The sequence below is a fragment of the Alternaria alternata genome, assembly GCF_001642055.1.
Source record: "Alternaria alternata strain SRC1lrK2f unplaced genomic scaffold CC77scaffold_26, whole genome shotgun sequence".
NCBI classification, from domain to species: Eukaryota; Fungi; Ascomycota; class Dothideomycetes; order Pleosporales; family Pleosporaceae; genus Alternaria; species Alternaria alternata.
The window spans coordinates 1-23,602 of record NW_017306215.1 but is presented as its reverse complement, the minus strand read 5'-3'; the positions used below and the strand labels follow the sequence as shown (position 1 = coordinate 23,602).

Below are 23,602 nucleotides of genomic sequence, written 5' to 3'. Positions count from 1 at the left end.
TTCCATTTAATTCGTGTTACCCGATTGAACCGGGAGTGACCACCATCGGATCTATTCTATATCCTTGACAAATGAGGCTGATACCCACTCCGCAAATTCACTTTACTTTTCTCCGCGATTTGGCGGCACTGAAAGCCGCGCATCGCATCGATGACGGGATCTGAACAGCCCCTATATTGTACGATGAATTATTAACACAGAAAGTCTCGCCTCAGCGAAAAACAATGTGCAATCAAGACTACGTCAGCACAGTCGCAGATTACTCTTCTGCTACACGACTGCAGGTTCGTATCATTTCCTGGCTACGCGCGCGACGCATACGAGTCCTCGGGAGATTGGGCGCCGGACAGTGACAGCCACATCAGCCTTGCACTGGATGTCCTTTATTGCTCGTGCCAACCTATAGGCTTTCTGGCACGCCTCAACAGTTGCGGCGGTATTTTATGGCGTCTCACCCAGACCTTCCCATTCAGCCTTCCCAAGGCCGAGTTTTCCCAGCCTTCCAAGCCCACTGCCACACCACCATTTCAGAGCGCCATCATGCACGCGCTCCGACCCACCTAGTCTCTATTTAGAAGTCCATAACGCGTCACACAGCTTAGATGATGGTAGCGGATGCCATTTCGGCGTCTACTTTCATCACTGGGCCAAGTCTCACCGTTCGTCTAGAAGCTTTGAACATGTGGAAAAGCAAAGCAGGACTTAATGCCCTGATCGGCGATTTTAAGGTGATCAACTGATGTGCAGGTCGGGCCCTGGCGGCAGCGCTGGGCGCGTGGGCGTGTGGGCGCAAGTGCAAACTCCAAAGGTGTGTGACCCTGGTCTGATCCCGCGTCGAGCGGCAGTGGCGTGGGGCGAGCGATCTCGCTGGCGAGGCCACCATGGTTGGGTTGGAGACATGAGGCTCCCATGTTTTGTGCCCACAAGCAGTCATTGTTCCCGCTATATTCCATACTCTGTTTGAATGGACAGTTGTGTTATGTTTGGTCACTACGGGTTTCTTGTGTGTTGGGGTGACGGCTAGAGATTGTGGTGCGATAAGCAGCCACTTGCCGCATAGTACTGCGACATCACTCAACAGAACATGGGCAACAAGACACGCTCTTAGTTGGAGATTTGTTGTAGGTATTCGTGAAAGTTGAAGACATAACGGACAGGACATGAGTATGAAGGACTGCAATCGTCATCTAACATTATCCTACGCCATCGCAATGCGAACCAATACAAAGCGCCTGGTGCAACTCCATGCCAAAGCCAAAAGACGTTCCGGAACGTCGAGGCCCTCGCTGTCTTGTGCGTGGACTCAGCCTTGGGGCGCACAGCTCGCCATTATAAGCCTTTTCGTGCCAGCGACAGTGACCAAAAAGCAAAGTTCGTTTCATAACCCGACCGCTGAGTGCCAGGCGCATATCGTCAAAGGTTGACGACAAGCATCTGGCCCGCGTTCAACGCCTCGCTCAAGATGCGCAACGACTGTGCCGTCAGGCGCGTGCCGGACCGAATGTCAGACGCACCGAGCCGTGAGGCAGCGCCGGATCAAAGTGGAAGTGGCGAAGGCACTCAGGCGTCCAGTTCCTCAGGTGCCTTGTGGCGTGCAAGAACGAGGCGCTTGTATTCGGCGGGGTCTTTGTCCCAGAGCTCTGCGGCCTGACCGTTGAGCGGACTTGAGCTGTTTCGCTGTCAGTCAGCACATTCAAACTCGAGCCTTGACCTGGACTCGTTGAATACTCACTTGTTTGGCTCCCCCAACAGACTCTGGAGACTCAGCAATACAGTCGTGATGTTGTAGATGGCGCTCCACTTGTCCTTCAAGATGTCCAAGCAGATGCGGCCCGAGAAGTCGACATTGGGGTGGTAGATGGGCGTCTTGTAGAGGACGGTCGGCGGGCTGTAGGGGTAGTTGCTGGCGAACTCCATGGACAGCTTGAAGACGAGGTTGGCGTAGGGTGTGTCGACTGGGCCGTCGATGGTGGCAGTCCACACGGTCATGTTTTCGTCGTCGGGAAAGGCGGTTATGCCGGGTGTGGGCTTGGTCATAATGTCCATGAGCTCCTTCTGGAGACTGAGAGGGCGTCAGTAGGAGAGCGAGGAGTGAGGTCTGGACTGGCGGGATATGGGACGACTGACCGCTGGGCGACGTTCGCGTTTGCCATTTTGTGCGGGGTAACAATTGCGTTGGGGAGAAAGTAGGCGCGTGTGACGGTGATTTTATTCTATGCTGATGTCCAGACAGGTGGAAGGGGTGCGGGAGACAGCGAGTCTAATGCAGGCACGGCGTGTATTTGATGTTGTGTTGATTTCCCTGCGTCTGCCCGGCAACCGCGTCCGGACACGTGGGGATCCCTGCACGCGTTTTCCCCGCTCGCTGCTCGACACCTCACAGCCAATCAGAGCGCGTTGGGTTCGCGATCTTCCACACAAGTCGAGTGTCGCCCTTCCCGCCTTCGAGGTACAAGTAGTGAATGCAGCGTAGGAAGCATACAACTATGCTAATCATTCTGTCAGAGTCATCTGCATGCACTTGAAACACGACAATCATCAGCTCGGCATCCGTGCCAGCAGTGTCAGTCTTCGTTCAATCCCTTGACCCTTTGCTCCTCTACCAGTCTTCTCTCCAAACTACACCTCAATACCCTCTTGTCTTTCCCTGTCCCTTGTTCCTTCAGACAGTCATCTTCCCTGTCCCAGTATACGGCCCAGCCATACCCACCCTTCTCCTCTTCCACAGCAACAAGGCACTCCTCCCCATCCAAAGTCAGTCCCTGTTCATCTTCCGTCCAATCCCACGGTCCAACTGTGTGTTTCTTCGCTTCTACACGTGGGCCGTAACGCAGTTCGCGCCTTGTCTTGTCTGCGTAGAGCCAATTGAGCTTGGGCTTCGAGGGCTTCGAGGGTGCCTTGTGAGCTATGGGGGATGGCGTAGAGGGTGCAGACGAAGCTGGCGATGAAGGTGGTGAAGGCTGTGATGCTGGTACCGTACTGACGAGACCAAGGACAGGTGCTGCAGGCATAGGACGGTGCGGCAGATCGGAAGACGGAAAGGGTAGATAGAATCCCGTGAAGGGGTGCGGTGCTGGCTCATCGTTTGGACCAGGCTTTGGCAAGCCTGTCTCCGCATCTTTGGGCCAGAGCCGTATCTACAAACTTGTTAGTCTTGTGCGCCGCGGAGCAGCTGTAGTCATGTACCTTTCCATCCTTCAGTACCACTATTGCGCCATGTACCTCGTCTCTCTTCCTACTCTTGGCGTCACAGAAAACATCTAGATAAAATTCTTCTTGACGCTCATCGCTTTCAGCTTCTTCATCCAGCAGCCGTTGCTGGTGTACTGCCTCGTTGGCGCCAATCGAGATGGGTATTCCCGCTAGTGTGAGCGCGTACATTGTTTAATTCACGTTGGTAGATAGTCAATGGGAGAAATGGCTGCACAGACAATGTGCTCGACGAATGTGGAAGACATGTTGTGCCTGGTTGTAGTAAACAGGATGTCAGGCTGCGCAAGCTGGGATGGGGAAGTGGAGTTCGGCACGATGTTGTCATAGTGGGACACCGCGAGTTCGGCTAAAGTTGCCATCCTGCTTGCTTCCTTCCTTCTTTCCTCCAGGGCTCAACACTCCTTTGCCAGCCCCGAGCGGCTACATTATACCTCACGCTGCATGTTGTATTTGAAAGATTACGGGTCTACATGCACTGCCTTTCGTCCTTAATCAGACGGCATATGTCTGCGGAGTAGGTGTATTAAGCACTTCCAAAACGTGCGTCACTTGTGAAGGACAATCTAGTCGTGTCGACTTGTCGATGACACAGTAAAGAGCCGCAGAGGAAGACGGAAATTACCCGCTTAGATGCGGCGTACGCTGCACAAGAGGCATACGTTTTCGGTTGAATTGAGAGCTTTTGAACTGCGACTTTCGTCATAACGTTTCACATATCACTTGACTGTGGTAAGAGCAAATGTATGAAATAGCAACTGCGAGCAGTACTTGAGAACCGAGCAATTGCCTCTGAAGTACAAGTGGAAAATGCGTTTGCCTACTCCTACCACTTACACGCTCTCTACACTCGCAACATACAACATTCATCGTTAACCTGTCTATCGTTATCCAAGCACGACACCACGTTGCACGGAATGGGCTCATCAGACGAGAATATTTCCGGTACGGAGCCTCTAAACGAGAATTCTTCGAACCAGGAGCCTTCAATCGAGGGAGCCTCGGAGCTGGAGACCCCGGAGCGGATACCACCAAGGCAAAATTCCTCGAGCATAGCACCATCAAGCATTCGGTCAGCGATATTACAACCAGTCAGTACACGCCACCTTTTGGGAGCGAAATCGGACGAGCCGCTCTTTCTACCTGCCAAAGCACCACGACGTTAGTACCTCGGCTATCTACATCACTGGAAAGAATACCAGCGTAATGTGATACACCATTGGGAGAGTGCAGGTTGCAAGGCGATTTTCGACGAACTCAAAGATCACGAAATGGATATGCCACGACCTGCAGCGACAGTCGACGGCGAAGACATCGTCGCCGAAGAAAACGACACCGCCAATAAAGACAGCGCAGTTAGAGATGCCAGTGTCGCTAATGAAGACAACGGTGGTGAAGGTAACCTTGCTGGCGAAGACTACACAGGTTCTGCAAAATTGGAAGACATGTTTCGACGCGAGGTAGCGGAGATCGTGGAGATAGTCTACAACGAAATGCTTACTACACGGATGATGAAGCAATTGGGTGCTTATAGGCAACCGGAACGCATTCTACTTAGCAAAGCTTTGTTAGATCCCAAACTCGGGCCCAAATTCCGGTTTCGCGCGAGGCCTATAGGTCAGAATCTAGAGCCGAAGCCGAGACTGATCGGCCATGTAGAGTATTTGGGAGGAAGACCGGGAGCGTTGACCTGGGCCGTTGAGGAGGCGGGCAAGAACTCTTGGGGGAGTCTGAGATGCGTACTGGGTAGGTCAATGGTCCTCATATGAGGGTCCTTACTCACTATTGACATAGGAGATATAGCTTGGTGCATGTTGAAGATCAGCACAAGCTATGGTTTCCTCGTGAGCAGCGATGAGGTCATGTTTCTACGTCTCGATGTCAACACGTGTATTGAAGAGGTTGACATCAACATACTCCAACCCGAGCTGTCTCCACTATTCGACTGGGTCGATGTCCTGCAAGAGCCACATCTCTTCTACTCAGATCCCATCAAGTTTACCGATGCATTTGATTCAGCGGAGGGAAAGATTACGGTGAAGATGGGTTTGTTGCATATGATCCACGAAATCGTAGTCAAGGATTGGGAGTTGCAGGACAACAAAGGGAGATGCGCTGGGTATTTCAAGAGAACGGAGGCTGGAGAAAAATGGGTGATGAAGCCGCCGAGGAGACGGTAGGAGGTTGAGCGATACAATTAGGATGTCTAGAAATACAGAAAGTATGCTACTTGTGAGTCAATGATACTGGCGATACCCGACTGGCGCAACATTACGCTTCTCACCACCTCCTTGCAAGCGAGTGCTGTTGGGTGAAAGTCGAAATTGGTTTATTGTTGCCTCGGTGTTCACACATAGCCGGTCAGGAAGGTAGAAGCGAATCTTTTCCCGCCCATATCGAAAGCCTACCTATCCGCGCGTCTTATCTTGCTTGTGGCTTGCGTTGGGGTGTACCCAATTCCTTGGCCTCCCGCTCTGGCAGCGCGTTGCCTCGGAACTTATCTGCCTGCCAGCCAGCTGATTGGCAGCACTCGACAATCACAATATCGTGGGTGTGAAAGAAATGCATGGGATCGTCTGATCAATAGCGCCCAGCAAGACATGTCAAGACGATACATTGAGGCAGACAACAGTGCCTCGGCTTGACGCAAACGTGAGTTGGGATTGGTGGCAGCGACCGAGTTGTAGTGGTTGTGAAAGGTTTATGGGCTACAACCCAAGCTGTTGACGGTGCACATGTTGCATGCATGCGTGGAGCTAATCACGCGATATCGGTACTCTGGAAATCTGCATCTTGCAGGCCTCGGTTATTGAAATACTATCTCAATGCTGATTGGAGAGTCTCAGGGTCTCATCGGAGAGCCAGAATCTGGGGAAGATTACCGATCAGGCTCCCAAGCACCAGGTTACGATGCGATGATCGCCACGTTCCAATATTCTGGTAAAGGCTATCAGCAAAGTGTTCCTTCTAATTGTAATCCAGATGTGAGAAGAAGAGCGACTACATTGCATGCATGGGTGAACGGTCGACCCTATGGCGTACACGATGGATCACTTGGGCAGTTGCCATGAATGCGTTTTACTACAACATCTGGTACCCGATTTCATACATACATGAGATGCTTGCTTTGGCTTTCTTGCGTCTAAGTTGTGTTGTGTCAAAACATGTGTTCGTGTATATTGTATATCGCTGGTGGTGTGATTACGCCACGTCGTCAATGCTGCACACATGCAGAACATCCCTTGGTGTCAAGCCTAGTGACGGATAGCGAAGGAGTCGTAGGCGAACCCTTTGTGCCCGCGGCAGGTTCGCGACAGGATCTGCTGGTCTAGGCTGGAGGCGTTGTCAAAAGTCTAGTCCTTGTGCGCTTATTAGCCGAAAGTGTGCATGCATAGAGTTGTACTGCATCGTATTTTCTCACCAAGGATTCAGGCATTCGCGTCTTCTGGATCTAGTCCAATATTTCACCGTTCTTCCACAAGCTGAAGCACGTCTGCTTCGATTATCTCTGTTGATGCAACGTGAGGGACTCGGTTGTGTGCCTCAACCTCTTCCACTTGGTCGTCTTGCGGAGCTACGCGCACCGCAAGCGTCCGCAAAGAAATCTTGCTCTGTGTCAAGCATCCCGATAATGACCAGAATGACGCTGACAGTGTTCCGCCAAGTCGCCGGAGGCTTGGAACGGGAAATCAGTGCCAATGCCCCCTTGCTCGGATGCGGCTCGAAACCACATGCGCTGCGAAGCAGGCCGGAGGAGTTGCCTGCTCGGGACAAGGTCTGGAGAGGAAAATGTGCCCATGTGGAGTTCTTACAGCGCCAGGGACGCCTGGTTACCCCGCGCGTGTTGTTGAAACGTGGTGATGCCGATCGCTTAATCTCTGGGTTGCACGACATTGAAACTGAACAAAGGAAGTGAATGTGAGTCGGTCCTTGTCGACTCTTCAGCTCTTGTTCCTGTGCGTAGTTCCGCCATGGCGGGCGACAAGAGACTAGTAGCATACTCACAAGAAGGCTTCTCTTGTAGGTCATTTGGCTTGTTGTGGATCCGGAACGAACGGCGGCATTCGCTAGGATGCGGGGTCTCCACACGCCAAGCCTCTCCCCAGCTTTCCTCGCCCTTTTGGCTTTGTCCCGCAGATTTCCCTCTCCTGTTGGCAGGCTGATGCTAGGATCGTGCGGTCCTCAAAAGGTAGCCACAGAGCACCCCGGACGAATGAGTGGTGAATCCCCGTGCCTCGGTACTTTACCAGCAGTGATGCTTCCCTTCCCAATGCGCCCACTGTGCTTGGCAGCGCGTGGGTGGGGAGGCGAACGGCAAGAGCTTTGGACATATAACGTGTATATGGTGGGCCTACCCTGCTCCTGCTCGAACTCACTACATTCCCTCCTACTTTCCTAAGGGTCCACGACCAACCTACGTATCCACCATGGCTCATCAAGAGTCTGTCATGCGTCACGACGACGCGTTCGAGAAGAGGCCGGTCTCGCTCAAGGAAAACATCGATGGCTCCCAAGATGGCTCCGGATACGAATGCGAGTTTAGTGAGCGAGAGCAGAGAAAGATCATTCATCGCATCGACCGGCGTCTTGTCGTGACTGTGGGAGTGCTGTACTGCATCAGTTTGATGGACCGTACCAATCTCAGCGCTGCTGCTATCGCTGGGTTCGTCAATTGTAGACCCGAAGTTGCTCGACGTAGAAGCTGACAGCCAACAGTATGAATGTCGAGCTTGGCCTGGGCAAGCTAGAAGGCACAATATCTCGTTACTCTGTCGTCACCATCGTATTCTTCGCTTCCTACATCGTTTTCCAACCCCCGGCAACAGTAATTTGTCGCTACCTTGGACCTAGGAACTTCCTCTCGGTTATTGTGGTGCTATGGGGTGGTGTCATGATCGGCATGGGCTTTGCAGACAGTTATGGAACCATGTCTGCACTACGAGTTGTCCTTGGAGTACTGGAAGCCGGTTTCTTCCCAAGCTGTGTATACTTGCTGTCCACCTGGTGTAAGCGTGTCATAGAAACCGACTGGACATTAGATGCTGACAATTGTTTCAGATACCCGATACGACATCGGAAAGCGGTATTCGTGTTTCTATATCCTTGGAAGTCTGGCATCTGCTTGTGCCGGTATCCTGGCGTACGGCTTGATGCAACTGAAAGGCCGAGAGGGTCTGAACGGTTGGCGATGTAAGTTGTCATCAGGTTGCGCCTTACGTTATGACAACACTGACGCAAAGTTCCAAAATTAGGGATCTTCATCATTGAAGGCGCGCTAACGTGCTTTCTTGGTATCGTCGGTTACTGGGCACTGGTTGATTTCCCGGACAAGGCGCATAAGTCGTGGAACTTCCTGACTGAGCGTGAAGCTATGTACATCATCGACCGTGTCAACAAGGATCGTGGTGATGCTAAGCCCGAGCCATGGTCTTTGGCCAAGTTCTTCAAGGGCGGTGCTGATATCAAAATCTGGGGATTCGCGATGGTATGTCCTCAGATTACCGTTTAAGTGCCAAATATTGACAAGGATAGATCTTCTTCAACACAACGACTGTTACGTATGCGCTGGCGTACTTCCTGCCCATCATTCTGACAGGAAACATGGGCTTCAGCGTCGGCGCAGCCCAATGTCTTGTTGCGCCTCCTTACGCATTTGCCGCCATTGTCATGTACACAACCGGCTGGCTTGGAGACAAGTACCACCTCCGTGGACCCATTATTCTGTTCAACATGGTCCTCTGCCTCGTCGGACTACCCATTATGGGCTTCCATAGCAACTCGAACGTCAGGTACTTCGGCGTCTTCCTGACCACTGCTGGCGCGAACAGCAACATCCCCGCCACAATGTCATACCAGGCAAACAACATCAGAGGCCAGTGGAAGCGCGCATTCTGTTCTGCCATCTTGGTTGGAATGGGCGGCGTCGGCGGCATCGCTGGTGGTCTCGTCTTCAGGGAACAAGACAAGCCCGGATATGAGCCTGGACTATACGCCTGCATCGCATGCTGCCTGCTTACAATCGTTATTGTCATTCTAATAACGTTGAGGTCGTGGAGCTTGAACAAGCGTGCGGATCGGGGTGAGCTTGAGCTAGAGTACAACGTATGTGCCTTCCATTCACAACCTCTGCGCCCAGATACTAATATGTGCACAGGATGGCGACCAGAAGGGCTTCAGATACACTTACTAAAGTCGCACCAAGCGTGACCGATACAGTAATGACGATGCTCGTGGTGAACCCTGGGATTTACGTCGTTGGACCAATCTTCCAAAGCGGACTACTTTACCAGTTTATCCTAGCATCCAAATATTAACGATATCATGTTCCATTCTTTCGCGTTCTGCGGCACATGCCTTGTGAAACACTTAGATACTGCTTGAGTGTGATCGATTTTTGGACTAGCAAAGCTGCGAAAGTGCTCGTTCATCGCAAAAGGTGCTCTCGCGATTTTGGCATGGCTATATGATGCTCAAGCAGCCTCGGGATCAGTAATCCGCTTCTTGGTGTTCTCGGCGCGCAAGCAGTACTGGCTGCTTCTGGCTGAGCACCCCAGACCCATACGATGAAGTAGTAATCATTACAGGCGCTCGGGATACAAATCACCCGAATAGACGCGTACAGCGCCAGCGATACGATCTCACCCACTATCACGTGGGCATTCGTAGCGACTAAGTTACTGTTTCGTCATTAATTGACCCTATGTCCTCCCAACCATTCATTCATTCTTTACGACAAACTCCGCCTAATTAGGACAGCTGACAGTCTTCCAGAGTCCGCCATCAAGCTGTATCATGCATTCACTCTTACCACCACCAAAATCGCCACTCACAAACACTATAGAATCATTCAGCATTCATCGAGACAACTTGTAATAAGTTCCAACGGACCTACTAATACAGCAGCATACGCTGCAGTGGTCGCGAAAACTTCTGATCGCCTGGCGTTGGTACAAAGCCCAACACTCATCGCGAACAGTATTGTGTACAACGCTAGCAATCCTAGCTTTGCTTTGGGGTTAATCACGAAGTACAGACTCGAGATTGCTCCAACAAGGAGGATCGCAGCAAGAACCATGCTTATTGCAGCCACGACTCGAGCGACGTGTGTGTCTTTGTACACTGTTGCTCTATCAATCGAATCATCTGACTGACTTCTGGTGAAGAGCCAATGGTTCCTTAGCGAGCGCGACAGGTAGTCATGATTGGTAGGCTTTTGTAAAGCGACAAGATCTGATGCTTCATCCAGGAACTTGCTAGCACGGCCGTATATGAGGTCCATGGAGTCGTCTCCTGCATTTGCAATGGCTTTTCCAGAGAGGAAATCCTTGTAAGTTGTCAAGATCCGATCACTCGGTTTGCCTAATTGAGCGACTTGGGCTCGTAGAACAAGCGCTTCGTCTGGCGAACACGTTAGCATACGACAGCTGAAAGTGATCGTTCGCACCGACAGTAATCTTTCAACAACTCTTGTGACTCCTTGAGCTTGTCCGTCAGCTGCTTTTCAAGACTATTTGGTTCGGTTGTCGCCCTCTTCCAGAGGACTTCCCATCGTTGGAGCGATCGGCGAGTGTCCAGACTTGTCGCTGTTCGAATCTGCTCATCCAAGTCGTCGATCTCGCCTTCGATCCTAGTCATCTGACACTGCAAGTGCAATATGTTGCGTGCTGCAACTCTCCCAAACTTGCGGAATAAGAGTGGGTCGTCGTCGGGATCCTGAGCTATCCATCTGGCCAGCGCCGGGTAACCATCTCTGACCCTGCCGAGTTCTAGGTCCGCAGGCAAAACAATAGGCGTCATAGTGGTAGAATGCGCTTGACTTTTGACTGTGTTGACCTGATTTAAGATGCTTTGTTCGCTGTCAATCTACCCTTAGCCGATTGAAGCGCGGTAAAACATCCAGATTGATAGGAAATCAGCTGTACATCTGTGGCTGTGCAGCATATGCAGGAGGACTCAGCTCATGCGTTCATAGCGCAGCTATCACTGGGGGCGGAGTTGGGGCGGAGTTCAACTACTGATAAGGCCATGAGCACTACACCTTCATACACAGGCTCTGATATTTATCCTCCCATCGCGTCGGAATTTGACACAATACATCAAAGTTCCACAATCGCTTCTACGAACGACCACTGCTAGTGCTTACACCTCACCCTGAGCGCTGCGTGGGCATGTTCTTCCCTAACCGAGACGATCTCGCAGCAGCTAACTACTTTTAGATCCAAGACCTACCACTCTTACGATGAGCCTCAACATCCCATCCTATCGTAATGTTGAGTTCCTTATGAACAAAGATTCTCCACCAAATCGGGCATTTTGCGAAACCACACGTCGCAACCGCGAGGAGGACAGGATCGATAGCCTGCCTCGCGCACTACAGTCTGCTGCTTGGCTCGAAGAGATGAAACGACGGGCGCTATGGGACAGCCAAAGTGACGACGATCAACGAAGTACTCAGGCTTCTAGGTTATTGAGTTGAGATACGCTGTTATGTTTTCGAAGTTCAGACGCACTAGCTGCGTCGTATGAGTAGACTTGGGAATCTTTCACTGGAGTAGGCCATGGTATCTGTCAATTACCGTTTTGCAGTTTGCAACGTAGTATCATTACAAAATCCTCTAGGGAAGCTAATGCAATGCTTGGCGTTAACTCCCGCTGTACAAATGCGCATCAAGCCTGCCAAATGCAAGTAACAAATGTGAACCCTTCTGATACATCGCCAATAGCAGCCAAACTCCACTCTTGATTTACAAACGTTCCAAAAAAAACATGACACGAGAGAGGAGGAATATAGGTATCAAAGTATCAGCTCCAAAAGCGTGTTCTGACGCCAAATTACTAGTAGGATTTGTATTTCTGCGTACACGTTAGTTAATTCTCTTTCCAGCAACGTGATCACCAAACTTACGTCGCCAATCTTACGTCTAGACCCCGCATCAAGTGCGTTACCAACGCCTAACAAGGCATTACTCAGCGCTTTCGTAGCACCAAGTGCGGGCCGTAATATGACAGTTGGGGCATGTCGAGCTAGCGCCCTTGCAACACCAGTTCCACTACCCTCTTCCATCACCTCTGCAGGTATCGCTATTACTGCGTCGCGAGCAGTAAGCAAGTCACGCTCAAGGTGCCGAGCTGCACTACGGAGACCAGCGCGCACACCAATTGGCTGGTTAGCGTAGTTGGATACGGCGCGTGGCTCCTCGGTGTCAGAATTCGGATCTTCGCCGTCCCAGTCGAGAGACTGATGACCACTCGGCGAGGCAGTCTGCGGGTTTAGGAACACCTCAGCGCCTTCGAGTAGGTTCTGAGTACCGATTGCTACCTTTGCGCCCAGACGTGCCACCTCCGATGTGGTGTTTCTGGCGAACGCGTACACGCCCTTCTGTAAACTTCGAACGATCCGACCGTCCTTCTTGTACTCGCGCATAGGCACCACCACGAGGTCTTTGAGGCTAGATCCGACATTCACGAGGGGGCGTACAGCTGCCAAGCCCGATAATACACCCGGTAGCTGGTTATTAATCACATCCGGCATCCAGACATCGTTCAAAGTCTGGTGCAGCTTGTCGAACGATGTAATTCCATACACAATAGCATGGCGCAAGATGATATCCGAACCATCTAGTATCAGGAAGTTTTTGAATTCGGTTGTGTGTCCGGATCGAATACTGCGATAGTCGACACGCTTGGGTTTGTAGTCTAGCTTCATGTGGACCGCCATCACCTCCAGTCGCTGGATGAAGGGCTGATCACCAGCTGGGGTACTAGCAGGTGCCGTTTCGTCTTTGAATTCGAAGAAACGTGTGATGAACTCCAATGCATCTTGGTCGACATGCAAGCGGAGTGGAAGTACGTTTACCTTTCTGTCGCATTAGCGAAGGCTGAAAGTTTCAAAGTTCAGCAGAGCTTACCTTGATGACGAGTTCAGATGCAGCCAGATCAGTGACTGGCTTGACTGTTACGAGTTCGAGATTGATCATTGGACGGATGAGTTCCCTCATATCTGGATCTATGGCACATGTGATGAATTTGTGCCATGAGGAGGTAGGGACATGGTCGTAAACCTCGAGATCTTGCACGCGGACGTTGACGGAATTAATCGTTTCCCCTGTGTCGGGCGGAAATACGACAAAGTCGACGGCGACGCCCTTCAGTGAGAACGCAATCTTCTTGTGTTTGCTGCGCTGAAGCTTGAGACGACGCCTAGACTTGGTCGCACTGCGGGGCCGTACGGTAGCTCCTGTAGAACGTGTTGCTGTCGAAGTTGCATAGCTACCCGTTTCGCTGGCAAGATCGTCGATTTCGTGGTTGATGCGCCGAGCAAGAGCTCCCTTCTCCTCCTTGATGGGTACACCAATCCAAACAGAATTGAAGAGGAAGTCTTCTTCAACAAAGTCATCATCGTCATCTTCTTCTCTTGCTTTGCGTCGTCGTTCCTCTGCGCGAGCCTCTACATCGTCCACGGCTTGAGTGATGATACTTCGTGTTCGAGGCCAGTCGTAGCCATCGTATAAATTCCAGATAATATTGACGTCGCGCACACGCACTTTTAGCGGTGCATCTGGAGTCTTGAACTCGTTCGAGAGATGGTATTGGTTCTTAGCAGAATCCCATTTGCGGGCTTTACCCTTTGGTTCCACTTTTGACTCCCCAAAGTATTCGTCGCTGAAATCGAAATCTTCTTCGCCTTGAGTGATCTCGTACTTCTCCTGGAAGCTTTCCAAAAGAGCTCGGTCACCACGTTGGCGAGTCATGGGTGGCGTAGCCAAAGCGCTGAGGTCGTCCTCACCAAGTAGGCTGTCGCCCATCTCCTCGTGTGTAGGCAAAGACTGTGAGTTATAGATGCTCCCAACGAACTCAAGGTTGGTTGGTACATCGTCCTCAACTAGATCGGCATTGCTCATGAAGTCGACAGCGCCAGTCTCTTCGTCTTCGATCAATTCGTCGCCAGTGAACGACTCCATCATTTGCTGTAGAGGTACCACAGTCCGATATTGTTCAGCGGTAGAAGGTGCCATTGGTGGCTGTAGGCCGTTCAGGATTGTGATGAGGGTCTGCGTAGAATCTGCACATGATTCAATGACAAACAACTCATTCTTGAACTCAACGTCCACCAACTGTGGCCTTTCCTTCCCATCGCCTCTAATGTTGACATACACCTTAGCCGCCGCAATCGAGCTCAAAGACACGTAGCCTAACTTGCTGAGTTCCAGAAGATGACTGTTTGTAGAAGGAAAAGGTGAAGCCGACTCGTGCTCCTCCTCCAGACGCGCTATGTCATCTATAGCATGCATCGAAGCCTTCCGAAGGTCTACCGTAACAGAGTAGTCATCCATTGCTTGCTTGCCCACAACATGTGCCTCTGTAAGCACAAATAAACCTTTAGAGGATGACTTTCGAGGATTCAGACCGATTGCGCAATTCCTCAGCAGCAGGTCGACCTGTAGCGGCTGAGGAGTGACTGTCGCAGGCGAACTTACTTGGGAGGATTGTCGACTAAGGCTTTGGGGCGGAGAGGCACCTGTGATAGTTGCGACGCTCGATGCCAGGCCCTGAGCAAGACTGTCAACCGTGCCATCCTCAGATATCCCTAAGGCTGCCATGATAGTGCTGACTCGGTATTCAACACAGAGGTTGAAAAACTTCACCTTCGCCATGGGCTCCATCTCATCACCCACCATTCTTAGCATGATGACAGGTAATTGTTCCGATGGGCGGAGTTTGACCACTTCGTGGATCAACACTTCGGTCTCCCTACTAACAGTTGCATTGCCAACTTCAACAGCCAGCAAAGCCGGAACACCAATTTGTGCTAGTGCAGCCTCTCGCAGAATGACAGACACGTTACCAAGCTTCTCATTCACCATGACCCGGGCGTCCAGCTGCTTCACTGATACAAGGCTGAGAAGGCCTGGTCGATCGTCATCCGGCAGGTATTTTGTGACCTTCGACAACCGCGCTAGCTCTACACCAAGACTTTCTAACGTCCTCAGTTCTTGGATGTCCGAAACCCAAATTCCGACTTCGCTGGTCTCGACTCGGAGCACTGAGCCCTTCCTGCGCTGGCGCAGTAGTGTCTCGATTAGAATGTCGTCGTTGTTTTCGTAAGGATTCTTTGATGGCGTGATCAGGGAGATCAGTCTCGCTAGGTCGGTCTCTTCGGGTTCGAAAAGGAAACTGATCGTAGTGCCCTTCACTTCTGCAGCGAAAGGTGCAGTTTTGCTGGTCTCTTCTGTGTAGGGACCAGAGAGCTGGATCTCGGAAACCTTGAGACGCACGTTGCTTTGCCGTACAGCAATTCGCACGGATGTCGTCTGCAGCTGCATAGAACATGCCTTCCCCTTGAGCGTGAAGGAGACCTCTCCGAATTGGACCTGGATCTTAGGAGGATTTGCAGCTGGTGGCGGTGATTTGACGGGCGGATGCAAACCATCACCAAAATGGACGCCACGAGGACGAGGGCGTGCTGGAGACATGACTGGACTCTGAACGGTGCTAGTCGAATTCATAGAGCTGCTCAATTCAAGCATGCCACTAAAACCTCCGAAAGAACCGAGCGCTGTGTCCAGCTTCTGAATATCGAACATGACTTTGACGGGTCGTGTAACGACGGTGATGCGAGTGTCTTTGCCCTGCTCTATCTCAACTTCTATGTCATGGCTGGGCTGTTCTGGCATGACATTGGCTGAGCGTCTGGATCTTGGTCGTGAACTGCGGAAAGAAATGATATCGTTATCCAAGGATGCGAGCACGAATTTACCGATCCGGATTTGTGACCGTGCAGTAGAGCCGCTGCTCTGACTGTTGAGATGTATTGCTGAAAGATTGATCCTCAGAATCGCATCCATCGGTTTGAGATCGAGTTGCTGGTTCGTGACTGGTCCTTCTTGGAAAGACTCTGTCAAGATGTTTTCCAGCCACGATATCGCAATATGCTTAACAGAGACTTCGAGACTACTAGCGGAATTCTTTCCAGCTTCTGTCGGTTCGGGTGCTACAACTTTCTTTTCCGAAAGCGGCTCACCACTCACAGCTTGCATAAGCCGAGCAAACATGCCAGCCATGATACGACCAGTTGAAATGTCCATGTGCCCTGCTATGTTGCCCACGTCAACAATAATGGAAGGCACATATGTCGGCTTCGACTGTGTTGGTGGTTGGGGTGCGTGTGGTGCTTCCGGAGTGGGTCGTCCGCGAGATGATGCATCTAACGAGGGCTTTTGTCGATGTGAGGAAGCGTAAGCATAGTTGGAGAACGACCCCGGCATCTCGGCAAAGATTGAATCTTCACCCAAATTGGAAGGCTTGAAGTCCAGTCCTACTGTCTGCGTGGCACCTTCATTTGTATCGCCGCTGCTCTCTTCATCGTCAAGGACTAGAGGGAACCAGACAGTAATCTCATCGATGGAGAGGAAACGCCTCGCTTGTTTTCGAAAAGCGGAAGCGTCAGGCTTAGGGGTATAGGGACGATCGGAGTTTGGCAGTAAGATTGAACTCTGTCGGCTTCTCGGGCGAGGGGTCTCGCAACCTTCGTCTGTCTCGGGCAAAGGCGCTAGTATGCTCCCTGATATCATGTCCTGTGGTATCGATTTGGAGGTATCTGAACTTGAATCTCTGCTGGAAACTGGGGATGAGTCCCAGCCTCCAGGTACATGCGCCGGGTGGGCGCTATCACCTGCGTTTCCGCTTACGGCGCTCATATACATGCTCTCGGCCTCATCGTGCGTGAAATATTTGGACTCGGCCATGTCTTCTTCAGGTGATGGTGATGGTGATGGTAATGAGTCGAACTGCTGATGTGGACTATCGAAAGAGACTTGCGCTTCCTCATCTGTGTGCTCTTTCGCTGAAGCTAGATTGTCAGTAGAGGAGGAGGCTGCTTCACCGTGCCTCGATTCAGCTGGGGAGTGGGTCGAACTTGGCACATGAAAAGAGCGGCCGAGAGCAGACACAGTAGGTAAGTCCGATAGCGAGGCATCGCTAGCCGCTCCTGAATGGTGAGTGTACCGACTTGAGCTTGCACCATCCAGCCCCCAAGTTCTATCTTCTGACGGTCGTCCAATTTCCGGCGTGTCATCGAATTGGGGGTCGAGCATATTATTCTGCATGGCGTATTCAAGCAAGCCTTCGTCGTCGTAAAGTACGCTGCTTCCATCCAGACCATGCACAGGTGAAAGTCGATCAGTTTGATCGGGTAAGCCACCCGCAGCACGCAGATCCAGGCCATCATCGGAATTAGCATCTGCAAAACGATCGTCGTCTACGGTATGTACAGATGATTCCAGTATTGTCGGTTCAGGAGATTTAGGATGCTCTGGGGACACAGTCCTTTCGCGAGAGTATGTCTCGTCCCCTTGCGTCGGCGAGGCTATTGAACTAGAAAGCATCTCTTCGTCTACCGGCAATTGCGTGGAGCTAATTCCTTCCTCTTGCATAAACTGGCTAGACTGTACGAACTGACTTGGTTCAGCAGATTGGCTACAATGCATAGGCAGGCCCTGTACACTGCTCGTTGCAGGGTTGCTGGCGGTCTCTTGGCTCATTGACACTTCAGATCGGATTGTGATCGGAGACGATGGTTGTGAGAGTCCCGATGAAGACGCGTAGTTCTCGACATCAGATACCAAGCGTCCGCAGATGTTTTCCACACGCATTCTTCGCTTACCTAGCTTGGTGTTATCGAGTGACGGTGCTGCTGACCCGATCTCGACGCGCATGTCTTTGGAAGTTATTGAATCAATCGCTATGCGCTCGACGTGGAAGCTGAGAGATACTGGAGAGTTCTGATTTAGCTTTGCTGCATCTTGGGTGTTCTTCGCGAAGTGATCTTCCACTTCTATATCGATGTCATTTACGGTGATACTCAGGCGATCTAGTGCAGTATTGAGAATGTTGCGCAGGTACGTCGGGAGCGCCAGGGGAGCGCCGATGCCCGCAGAAGCTTCGTCACCATCGTCACTAGAGGAGACAGATTCTTGCATATACTCTGACTGGGAGGCTAGCTCCTGCTGCAGCTCACGAATCTCCTCGGCAGGCTCCGATTTCATGAAGGACTTGGCCAACTCGTCTACTGTCGGCACATGTTCGTCACCGTCGTCGGAACCACTATCGCTCTGGTCGTTGTAGGTAGCGGAAGGCGAAGCTGGTTTCGTAGGTGGCGAGGATCGTGAAGGGCTGTGTTGCTGGCCGGGAAGAGATGAGGAGGCATCTCCCACGTCCTCTATCAGCTGTGCCTGGACTTGTATGCCATCCACCTCTATTGATATCTGGGGAACGCCGAAGTCGAGGACGAAGGTGACTCGGAGTAGGGAGGCTCGCGCTTTCGATAGATTTATTTCGGGAGGGAGTTTGAGATGTAATAGTGTGACGAGTTTCTATGAGGCCATGTTAGTCAAGTTTGCGGGCGGAGCGCGCATCTCCAGCACGCACCTTGATGTGTAGGCCGACGTCCCGAACCTCGAGTGTAGTCCGCTTTCCCACGTCAACGCTCACGAAGTCGGCAGGGTCCTTGTCGAATATGTCGATGTGGCGCAACCCATAGAGAAGCAGCCGGCGGCCGATGGAGCTCGAGAGCCCGGAGAAGAAGGCCATGGCGGTCGGGGGGCTGGCGACTGGGTTGAGGGATCTTTTGACTGTAGGCCGGTCGGACGCCTATCGTTACGAGAGAAGAGGCTCCATGAGTGGTGGGTGGTGCCGTTTCGTAGCGCGTGCAACGATATCGGAGCGCGAGATGTCTTCGCTCTAGCTGTATAGCGATGCAGAGAGAGGAAGGGAGAGAGTGGTGCCTGCCAAGTCTAGTTCCTGGACAAGCCGCGGTTCGAGAACGTGCAGAGGTCCGAGTTCTAGAGAAAGGTGTACTGCAAGAGCATCAGCAACAGGGTTAGTGAGGGTGCAGGTTCCCGTGGCAAAAAAAGACGTGGTTGATCACAGGGCGAGGTTCCGAGGTTTAGCGCGTAGGTCCCAGGTGCGTACAAGTAGCAGATGATGTGTTATGCCATTGCAGGCGACCGTGCAGCACCACCCCGTCACCCGCTACGGCCCCGCGCATGCATCAGGGCCGCACTAAGCAATCGATAAGCAGGCCGCAACGCGTCAAGAGCGCGAGCAGTCACCGAAACACTCGCCACAGTGATTGCCAGCTCGTGTGAAGTCGTCGCTGCGGCGCAAAGAAGCGTACATTGACTTGTTCCAGCGGGCTCTGGCTGCTGTAGTGCCCTTTGCCCTTTTCTCCGTATCTCGCCGCTCTTGGCACTAGCTAAAGCCCTTTTACGTCAGCTTCGGCTAGCGCCGTTCAGGAAGGAAGTCGCGGAATTCACCGATAACACTCGACGTGACTCTAATACATCAGCATTCTCGGTCCTTTGTTCTCTTCGACCTCCATCTCAAGAACAAAAATCATCATGGCGACGAATGATGCTGCAAACGACGATGAATGGGCCAAGGCCGAAGGCGTCCCTAGCCTAAGCGACCCTTTCATCCAACAATACCTCCAAGGCCGTGATGCACTGGTGCAGCAAGAGAAGAGACAACGAAGTGGTTGGTGACCCAAAAGTGATCACATAAACACGCCATTCATATGGGTCTGACAACCTTCAGACTACCTCTTTCGCCAAAATCTATCGCCTATGGCCCAGGAAGCGTGCGCTATCGTCTCTCAGATCCGTTTCGAGGAGCAACAAACGCTTTGGACCAAAGATTATGAGGACAGCCTGCTGACCGATCATGTCGATGTCTTCCCGGGAATGATGTTCTCGCTTGCCAAAGAGCGCATGGAGAAGAGCAAGTTATGGCAGATCGTCAAGAAGATGCCAAAGGGCGCACTACTGCATTGCCACTTGGAAGCCATGGTCGACCTTGACTGGGCCATCGAAGAAGCTCTCAATACCGAAGGTATTTGCGTAGTTGCTGATGGCCCGATCACCGACAGCCAGACCAGGCGCAAAACCGGCTTCTCTTTCACTTACTCCAAAGACGCCAAAACCGAAATGTCGATCTGGGACGACGGCTACGCTGCCAAGACCCCAATACCCGTGAATCAAGCCGCAGACAGTTTTCCAGACGGTGGAAAAGCAGCGTTTATCGAGTGGATCCGCTCCCGCGTCACCATCACTGCATCCGAGCATCTCTCCCACCATGAGGGGCCCAACGAAGTGTGGCGCAAGTTCATGTCGTGCTTTCCTATACTCGGATCTCTGATCTACTATGAGCCTATTTTCCGCAAATTCATCCGCAGAATGTGCAAAGCCTTGGTCGACGACGGCGTATACTATGTCGATCTACGCTCAGCTTTCTATACGCCCTACCGTAGTGCGAAGAAGGAGAACTGGGATGAAGATTGGTTTAATATGCTCGAGCACTTGGCTGATGAAATTGAAAAGTTCAAGGCAAGCGAAGAGGGCAAAGACTTCTGGGGTGCAAGGATGATTTGGACCACAATTAGACAATTTGGAAAGAAGCAGGTTATCGAGAGTAAGTCTGACATCACCTGCGAACATTAGCCTTCCCCTTAAGGTGACCAAAACGTGTTCTCTTATCAAGCTGATGGTCTATAGGTATGAAACAATGCATAGAGATGAAATTAGAGTTCCCAGAGATAATCGCCGGCTACGACCTGGTTGGCCAGGAAGATTTAGGCCGTCCGCTCTCTGATCTTGCTCCTGAACTGTTCTGGTTCCGCAAGGCCTGCGCTCAAGAGGGTGTCGACATACCGTTCTTCTTCCATGCCGGCGAAACGCTAGGCGACGGTGATTCGACTGATGAAAATCTTTTCGACGCGATCATCTTGGGCACAAGACGCATTGGACATGGCTTTAGTCTTTACAAGCATCCACTGCTCATCGACATGGTGAAAGAGAAGAGAATCCTAGTGGAGAGTTGCCCGGTATCTAACGAAGTACTGCGGCTATGTGGGAGCATCATGTCCCATCCTTTGCCTGCGCTTCTAGCCCGCGGCGTTCCATGCTCGCTTTGCAACGACGATCCGACCATCCTTGGCCAAGGGCTATCTGGTATGTCGCACGATTTCTGGCAAGCGCTACAGGGGTGGGAGAATCTCGGCTTGGAGGGTTTGGGATCTCTGGCGGAGAACAGCGTTCGTTGGGCGAGTCTAGACGATTACAGCGCGAAGGATTGGACCCAGGATGTGAAGGATGGCATGTTTGGAAAGGGTGTGCGCGCACAGAGGTTGAAGGAGTGGGTGAGCAAATGGGAGAGGTTCTGTGCATGGATCGTAGAAGAGTACGGCGTTGATGAAAACTTAGAACCTGAGGAGTAGCTATGAAGCTTCGCGTGAGCATACATTGAAAATGTGGCACGACATAAAAAACAACAAAGAATACTGCACTATTACAAGCGAGCTTGGCTACGATTCTTGCTAGATGGACAGCATCCATAATGCTAATTGCTTCTTGACACTTGATTCTAGTCTACAGATGATGAGGTAGGAAATCGGATGCCTGCATGCGTAGACTCTCTCTATCGCCGGACATCGAAATTTCGCGGTAAATAGCCCCTTCTCAGCGATGCCTTCTCCCATCATGACAGTCGCACTGCTATGGTCGGTATCAAAATGACGACAATGTATACTGCAGTCACAGCGTAGTCCGTATGGAAACGATCGATAGGCTGAGTGACGGCACAACACGACTGCCTCGACCTTGCCCATGTTCTAGGCGGGGACAGACTTGGCATTGCGACATTTTTGGTCTCCCTCGTGGAATGTAAGCACAAGTTTTTTATCGTCGAATTCCATCACAACTACTTTAGCACGTCTACGCACTCCTGTGCTGCCTGGATATAAGGCACCGAACTCCCGATTGGGAATAGCGTCGACCATTGCCTGAAAGTTCCAGGCAGAAGCTTGGTAACATCTCAGCATCCGCAAATTTCCCCTGAATGCCTTCAGTTACAAGTAGCGCATGAAGGCGCGATTCCATCAATTAAGAACCTTAGGTTATATTATGACCAGCGATCATCATTGAGCATACTCCATCATGTCGTCGCCACACAGTTTCGACATCCTCCGCCTAGCTCCTGAGCTTGTAGCCAACGTTATCAAGCAAGTCGACAACAAAAAGGACCTATCGCATGTTCGCCTGGCTTGTAAAGCGTTGGACGACCACGCAGCTAAAGAGCTTTTCAAAGAGGTGTACATCTCCCCGTCGGAAGGGCACATCAGATCTTGGAACACGATCAGCCAGGATGATGTCATCAGGCGAATGCCTCGACATGCAATCATCCACACACATCCAGATATCGAAGACCTTGGACTAGGCCACACAAGAGAACCTATCGAGGTCGATGAGGATGACGAGGACGCTCTGGTTTTCGATGACGCCCTTGCCGCCTTATCAAGGTTTCCAAACCTTGACTCTCTGGAGATTGGCTTCACTCCAGAATGCATGGGTCGGGATGCCGACTACTGGCAGGAGGTGGAAGAAGATGTATCTGATCGCGAAGAAAGGTTAACGCTCATCTTCCAGGCCATCAAAGACAGGGCGGCAGACGATAACAATCGGACAATTCGAAAGCTGACGATCATCAACCTTCAGAACTGTCCCATTCCTGAGTTCACTTCTTCTGACCTCTTTCGCGATGTTATGGCTCAGCTAGAAGAGCTGCATATAACTATGGTGCAAGAATACAACGAGCATGGGCCAGATCACGACTACACCAAAGTCGAGCTGCAGATTTTCCCAGCGTACTTCTGTTCGCATTGGCTAAAGCCTGTCGCTGCGAATCTGAAAGCACTGTCTATCTATAGTGCATCAGATAATTGGGGCCCTTTTCCTGGCTACTTTGACCCGAGTGGTATCTCTTTCCCAAAGCTCGAGACACTTGCTCTGGGCTATTACACACTTGCGCACGATGACGACCTCAACTGGATCCTCGCTATCAAGTCGCTGCGAAGGCTTATCTTCCACAATTGTATGATTGCTTCTTGGATCCGCATCGATTCTGACAATATGGATCAGTGGAAGGTCCGGACGCAAGACTGGACCAGGTTGTCAGACCCCAAAGATCACGATTGGGACAAGGACTTTGCGTACGGCGGGAGATGGAGTCAGTTTTTGGATCGCATCGCGAGAGATCTTACGAACCTTATCGATTTTCGCTTTGGTTATGGAAATTCATATGAAGACCCAAAATACAAGGTCACAAACCGCGATAATTGCCCCACTGAGGTCTTTTTCCAACGATACATTTGCTTCGACAACGGAATCTTACCTACGCACTGGCCTGAGCCGAGGCAAGACGATGGGGTGCTGTATTCGTGGCTCAAAGAAGGATTTCCTGTGAATGCGCACAAGGAGAATTTTGATGAAGACCAGAAGAGTCTAGACGCACTTCTTCAAACTTTACAGTCAAGGATAGAAGGAAATTAGAAAAGGTTACA

General features: G+C 51.4%; 11 protein-coding genes across 11 annotated transcripts; 5 read left to right on the top strand and 6 right to left on the bottom strand.

Moving 5' to 3' along the window:
• Nucleotides 1–318: 318 nt before the first annotated feature.
• On the bottom strand, nt 319–1,361 carry CC77DRAFT_454385 (hypothetical protein). Its single transcript, XM_018531752.1, has one exon. The coding sequence runs from the start codon at nt 1,160–1,162 to the stop codon at nt 599–601; it is 564 nt and encodes a 187-aa protein (XP_018380644.1). The 5' UTR covers nt 1,163–1,361; the 3' UTR covers nt 319–598.
• Nucleotides 1,362–2,358, bottom strand: CC77DRAFT_454384 (ubiquitin-conjugating enzyme). The gene is made up of 3 exons (XM_018531751.1): nt 2,128–2,358; nt 1,733–2,062; nt 1,362–1,669 (listed from the first exon to the last, which is right to left on the bottom strand). Exons 1-3 carry the CDS (start codon nt 2,151–2,153, stop codon nt 1,561–1,563), a joined length of 465 nt encoding a protein of 154 aa, XP_018380643.1. The 5' UTR covers nt 2,154–2,358; the 3' UTR covers nt 1,362–1,560.
• Nucleotides 2,359–2,564: 206 nt separating this feature from the next.
• On the bottom strand, nt 2,565–3,381 carry CC77DRAFT_946896 (hypothetical protein; the record flags this gene model as incomplete). Its single annotated transcript, XM_018535111.1, has 2 exons — nt 2,565–3,137; nt 3,187–3,381. 2 exons carry the CDS (start codon nt 3,379–3,381, stop codon nt 2,565–2,567), a joined length of 768 nt encoding a protein of 255 aa, XP_018380642.1.
• A 684-nt stretch (nt 3,382–4,065) lies between these two features.
• CC77DRAFT_1054148 (hypothetical protein) lies at nt 4,066–5,435 on the top strand. Its single transcript, XM_018527782.1, has 3 exons — nt 4,066–4,371; nt 4,405–4,956; nt 5,005–5,435. Exons 1-3 carry the CDS (start codon nt 4,128–4,130, stop codon nt 5,388–5,390), a joined length of 1,182 nt encoding a protein of 393 aa, XP_018380641.1. The 5' UTR covers nt 4,066–4,127; the 3' UTR covers nt 5,391–5,435.
• A 1,171-nt stretch (nt 5,436–6,606) lies between these two features.
• CC77DRAFT_454160 (hypothetical protein) lies at nt 6,607–7,498 on the bottom strand. The gene has a single exon (XM_018531750.1). The coding sequence runs from the start codon at nt 7,237–7,239 to the stop codon at nt 6,754–6,756; it is 486 nt and encodes a 161-aa protein (XP_018380640.1). The 5' UTR covers nt 7,240–7,498; the 3' UTR covers nt 6,607–6,753.
• Nucleotides 7,445–9,469, top strand: CC77DRAFT_1024988 (MFS general substrate transporter). Its single transcript, XM_018525979.1, has 6 exons — nt 7,445–7,873; nt 7,927–8,216; nt 8,269–8,400; nt 8,463–8,695; nt 8,743–9,312; nt 9,365–9,469. The coding sequence occupies exons 1-6, from the start codon at nt 7,638–7,640 to the stop codon at nt 9,398–9,400; spliced, it is 1,497 nt and encodes a 498-aa protein (XP_018380639.1). The 5' UTR covers nt 7,445–7,637; the 3' UTR covers nt 9,401–9,469.
• A 19-nt stretch (nt 9,470–9,488) lies between these two features.
• CC77DRAFT_1044107 (hypothetical protein) lies at nt 9,489–11,007 on the bottom strand (the record flags this gene model as incomplete). The annotated part of the gene is made up of 3 exons (XM_018527339.1): nt 9,489–9,506; nt 10,103–10,608; nt 10,659–11,007. 3 exons carry the CDS (start codon nt 11,005–11,007, stop codon nt 9,489–9,491), a joined length of 873 nt encoding a protein of 290 aa, XP_018380638.1.
• A 238-nt stretch (nt 11,008–11,245) lies between these two features.
• CC77DRAFT_1024987 (hypothetical protein) lies at nt 11,246–11,905 on the top strand (the record flags this gene model as incomplete). The annotated part of the gene is made up of 2 exons (XM_018525978.1): nt 11,246–11,376; nt 11,427–11,905. A coding segment is annotated over exon 2 (232 nt), but the record flags the coding sequence as incomplete, so codon positions are not given.
• A 140-nt stretch (nt 11,906–12,045) lies between these two features.
• Nucleotides 12,046–18,798, bottom strand: CC77DRAFT_1013179 (hypothetical protein; the record flags this gene model as incomplete). Its single annotated transcript, XM_018523815.1, has 4 exons — nt 12,046–12,063; nt 12,116–13,066; nt 13,119–18,581; nt 18,637–18,798. 4 exons carry the CDS (start codon nt 18,796–18,798, stop codon nt 12,046–12,048), a joined length of 6,594 nt encoding a protein of 2,197 aa, XP_018380636.1.
• A 732-nt stretch (nt 18,799–19,530) lies between these two features.
• Nucleotides 19,531–21,837, top strand: CC77DRAFT_1024985 (Metallo-dependent hydrolase). Its single transcript, XM_018525977.1, has 3 exons — nt 19,531–19,743; nt 19,804–20,676; nt 20,760–21,837. Exons 1-3 carry the CDS (start codon nt 19,608–19,610, stop codon nt 21,479–21,481), a joined length of 1,731 nt encoding a protein of 576 aa, XP_018380635.1. The 5' UTR covers nt 19,531–19,607; the 3' UTR covers nt 21,482–21,837.
• A 108-nt stretch (nt 21,838–21,945) lies between these two features.
• Nucleotides 21,946–23,602, top strand: CC77DRAFT_1024983 (hypothetical protein). The gene has a single exon (XM_018525976.1). The coding sequence runs from the start codon at nt 22,200–22,202 to the stop codon at nt 23,589–23,591; it is 1,392 nt and encodes a 463-aa protein (XP_018380634.1). The 5' UTR covers nt 21,946–22,199; the 3' UTR covers nt 23,592–23,602.

Coding starts and splice junctions, on each gene's coding strand:
- CC77DRAFT_454385 (XM_018531752.1), bottom strand. CDS start 1,162: ATGTCCTGTCCGTTATGTCTTCAACTTTCACGAATACCTACAACAAAT.
- CC77DRAFT_454384 (XM_018531751.1), bottom strand. CDS start 2,153: ATGGCAAACGCGAACGTCGCCCAGCG. Junction 2,063..2,127: donor AACGCGAACGTCGCCCAGCG/GTCAGTCGTCCC, acceptor ACGCCCTCTCAG/TCTCCAGAAGGAGCTCATGG. Junction 1,670..1,732: donor CTGTTGGGGGAGCCAAACAA/GTGAGTATTCAA, acceptor ACAGCGAAACAG/CTCAAGTCCGCTCAACGGTC.
- CC77DRAFT_1054148 (XM_018527782.1), top strand. CDS start 4,128: ATGGGCTCATCAGACGAGAATATTTCCGGTACGGAGCCTCTAAACGAG. Junction 4,372..4,404: donor ACCTGCCAAAGCACCACGAC/GTTAGTACCTCG, acceptor ATCACTGGAAAG/AATACCAGCGTAATGTGATA. Junction 4,957..5,004: donor GAGTCTGAGATGCGTACTGG/GTAGGTCAATGG, acceptor CTATTGACATAG/GAGATATAGCTTGGTGCATG.
- CC77DRAFT_454160 (XM_018531750.1), bottom strand. CDS start 7,239: ATGACCTACAAGAGAAGCCTTCTTGTGAGTATGCTACTAGTCTCTTGT.
- CC77DRAFT_1024988 (XM_018525979.1), top strand. CDS start 7,638: ATGGCTCATCAAGAGTCTGTCATGCGTCACGACGACGCGTTCGAGAAG. Junction 8,696..8,742: donor AAATCTGGGGATTCGCGATG/GTATGTCCTCAG, acceptor TGACAAGGATAG/ATCTTCTTCAACACAACGAC. Junction 9,313..9,364: donor AGCTTGAGCTAGAGTACAAC/GTATGTGCCTTC, acceptor ATATGTGCACAG/GATGGCGACCAGAAGGGCTT.
- CC77DRAFT_1024985 (XM_018525977.1), top strand. CDS start 19,608: ATGGCGACGAATGATGCTGCAAACGACGATGAATGGGCCAAGGCCGAA. Junction 19,744..19,803: donor AGAGAAGAGACAACGAAGTG/GTTGGTGACCCA, acceptor GACAACCTTCAG/ACTACCTCTTTCGCCAAAAT. Junction 20,677..20,759: donor AAAGAAGCAGGTTATCGAGA/GTAAGTCTGACA, acceptor GATGGTCTATAG/GTATGAAACAATGCATAGAG.
- CC77DRAFT_1024983 (XM_018525976.1), top strand. CDS start 22,200: ATGTCGTCGCCACACAGTTTCGACATCCTCCGCCTAGCTCCTGAGCTT.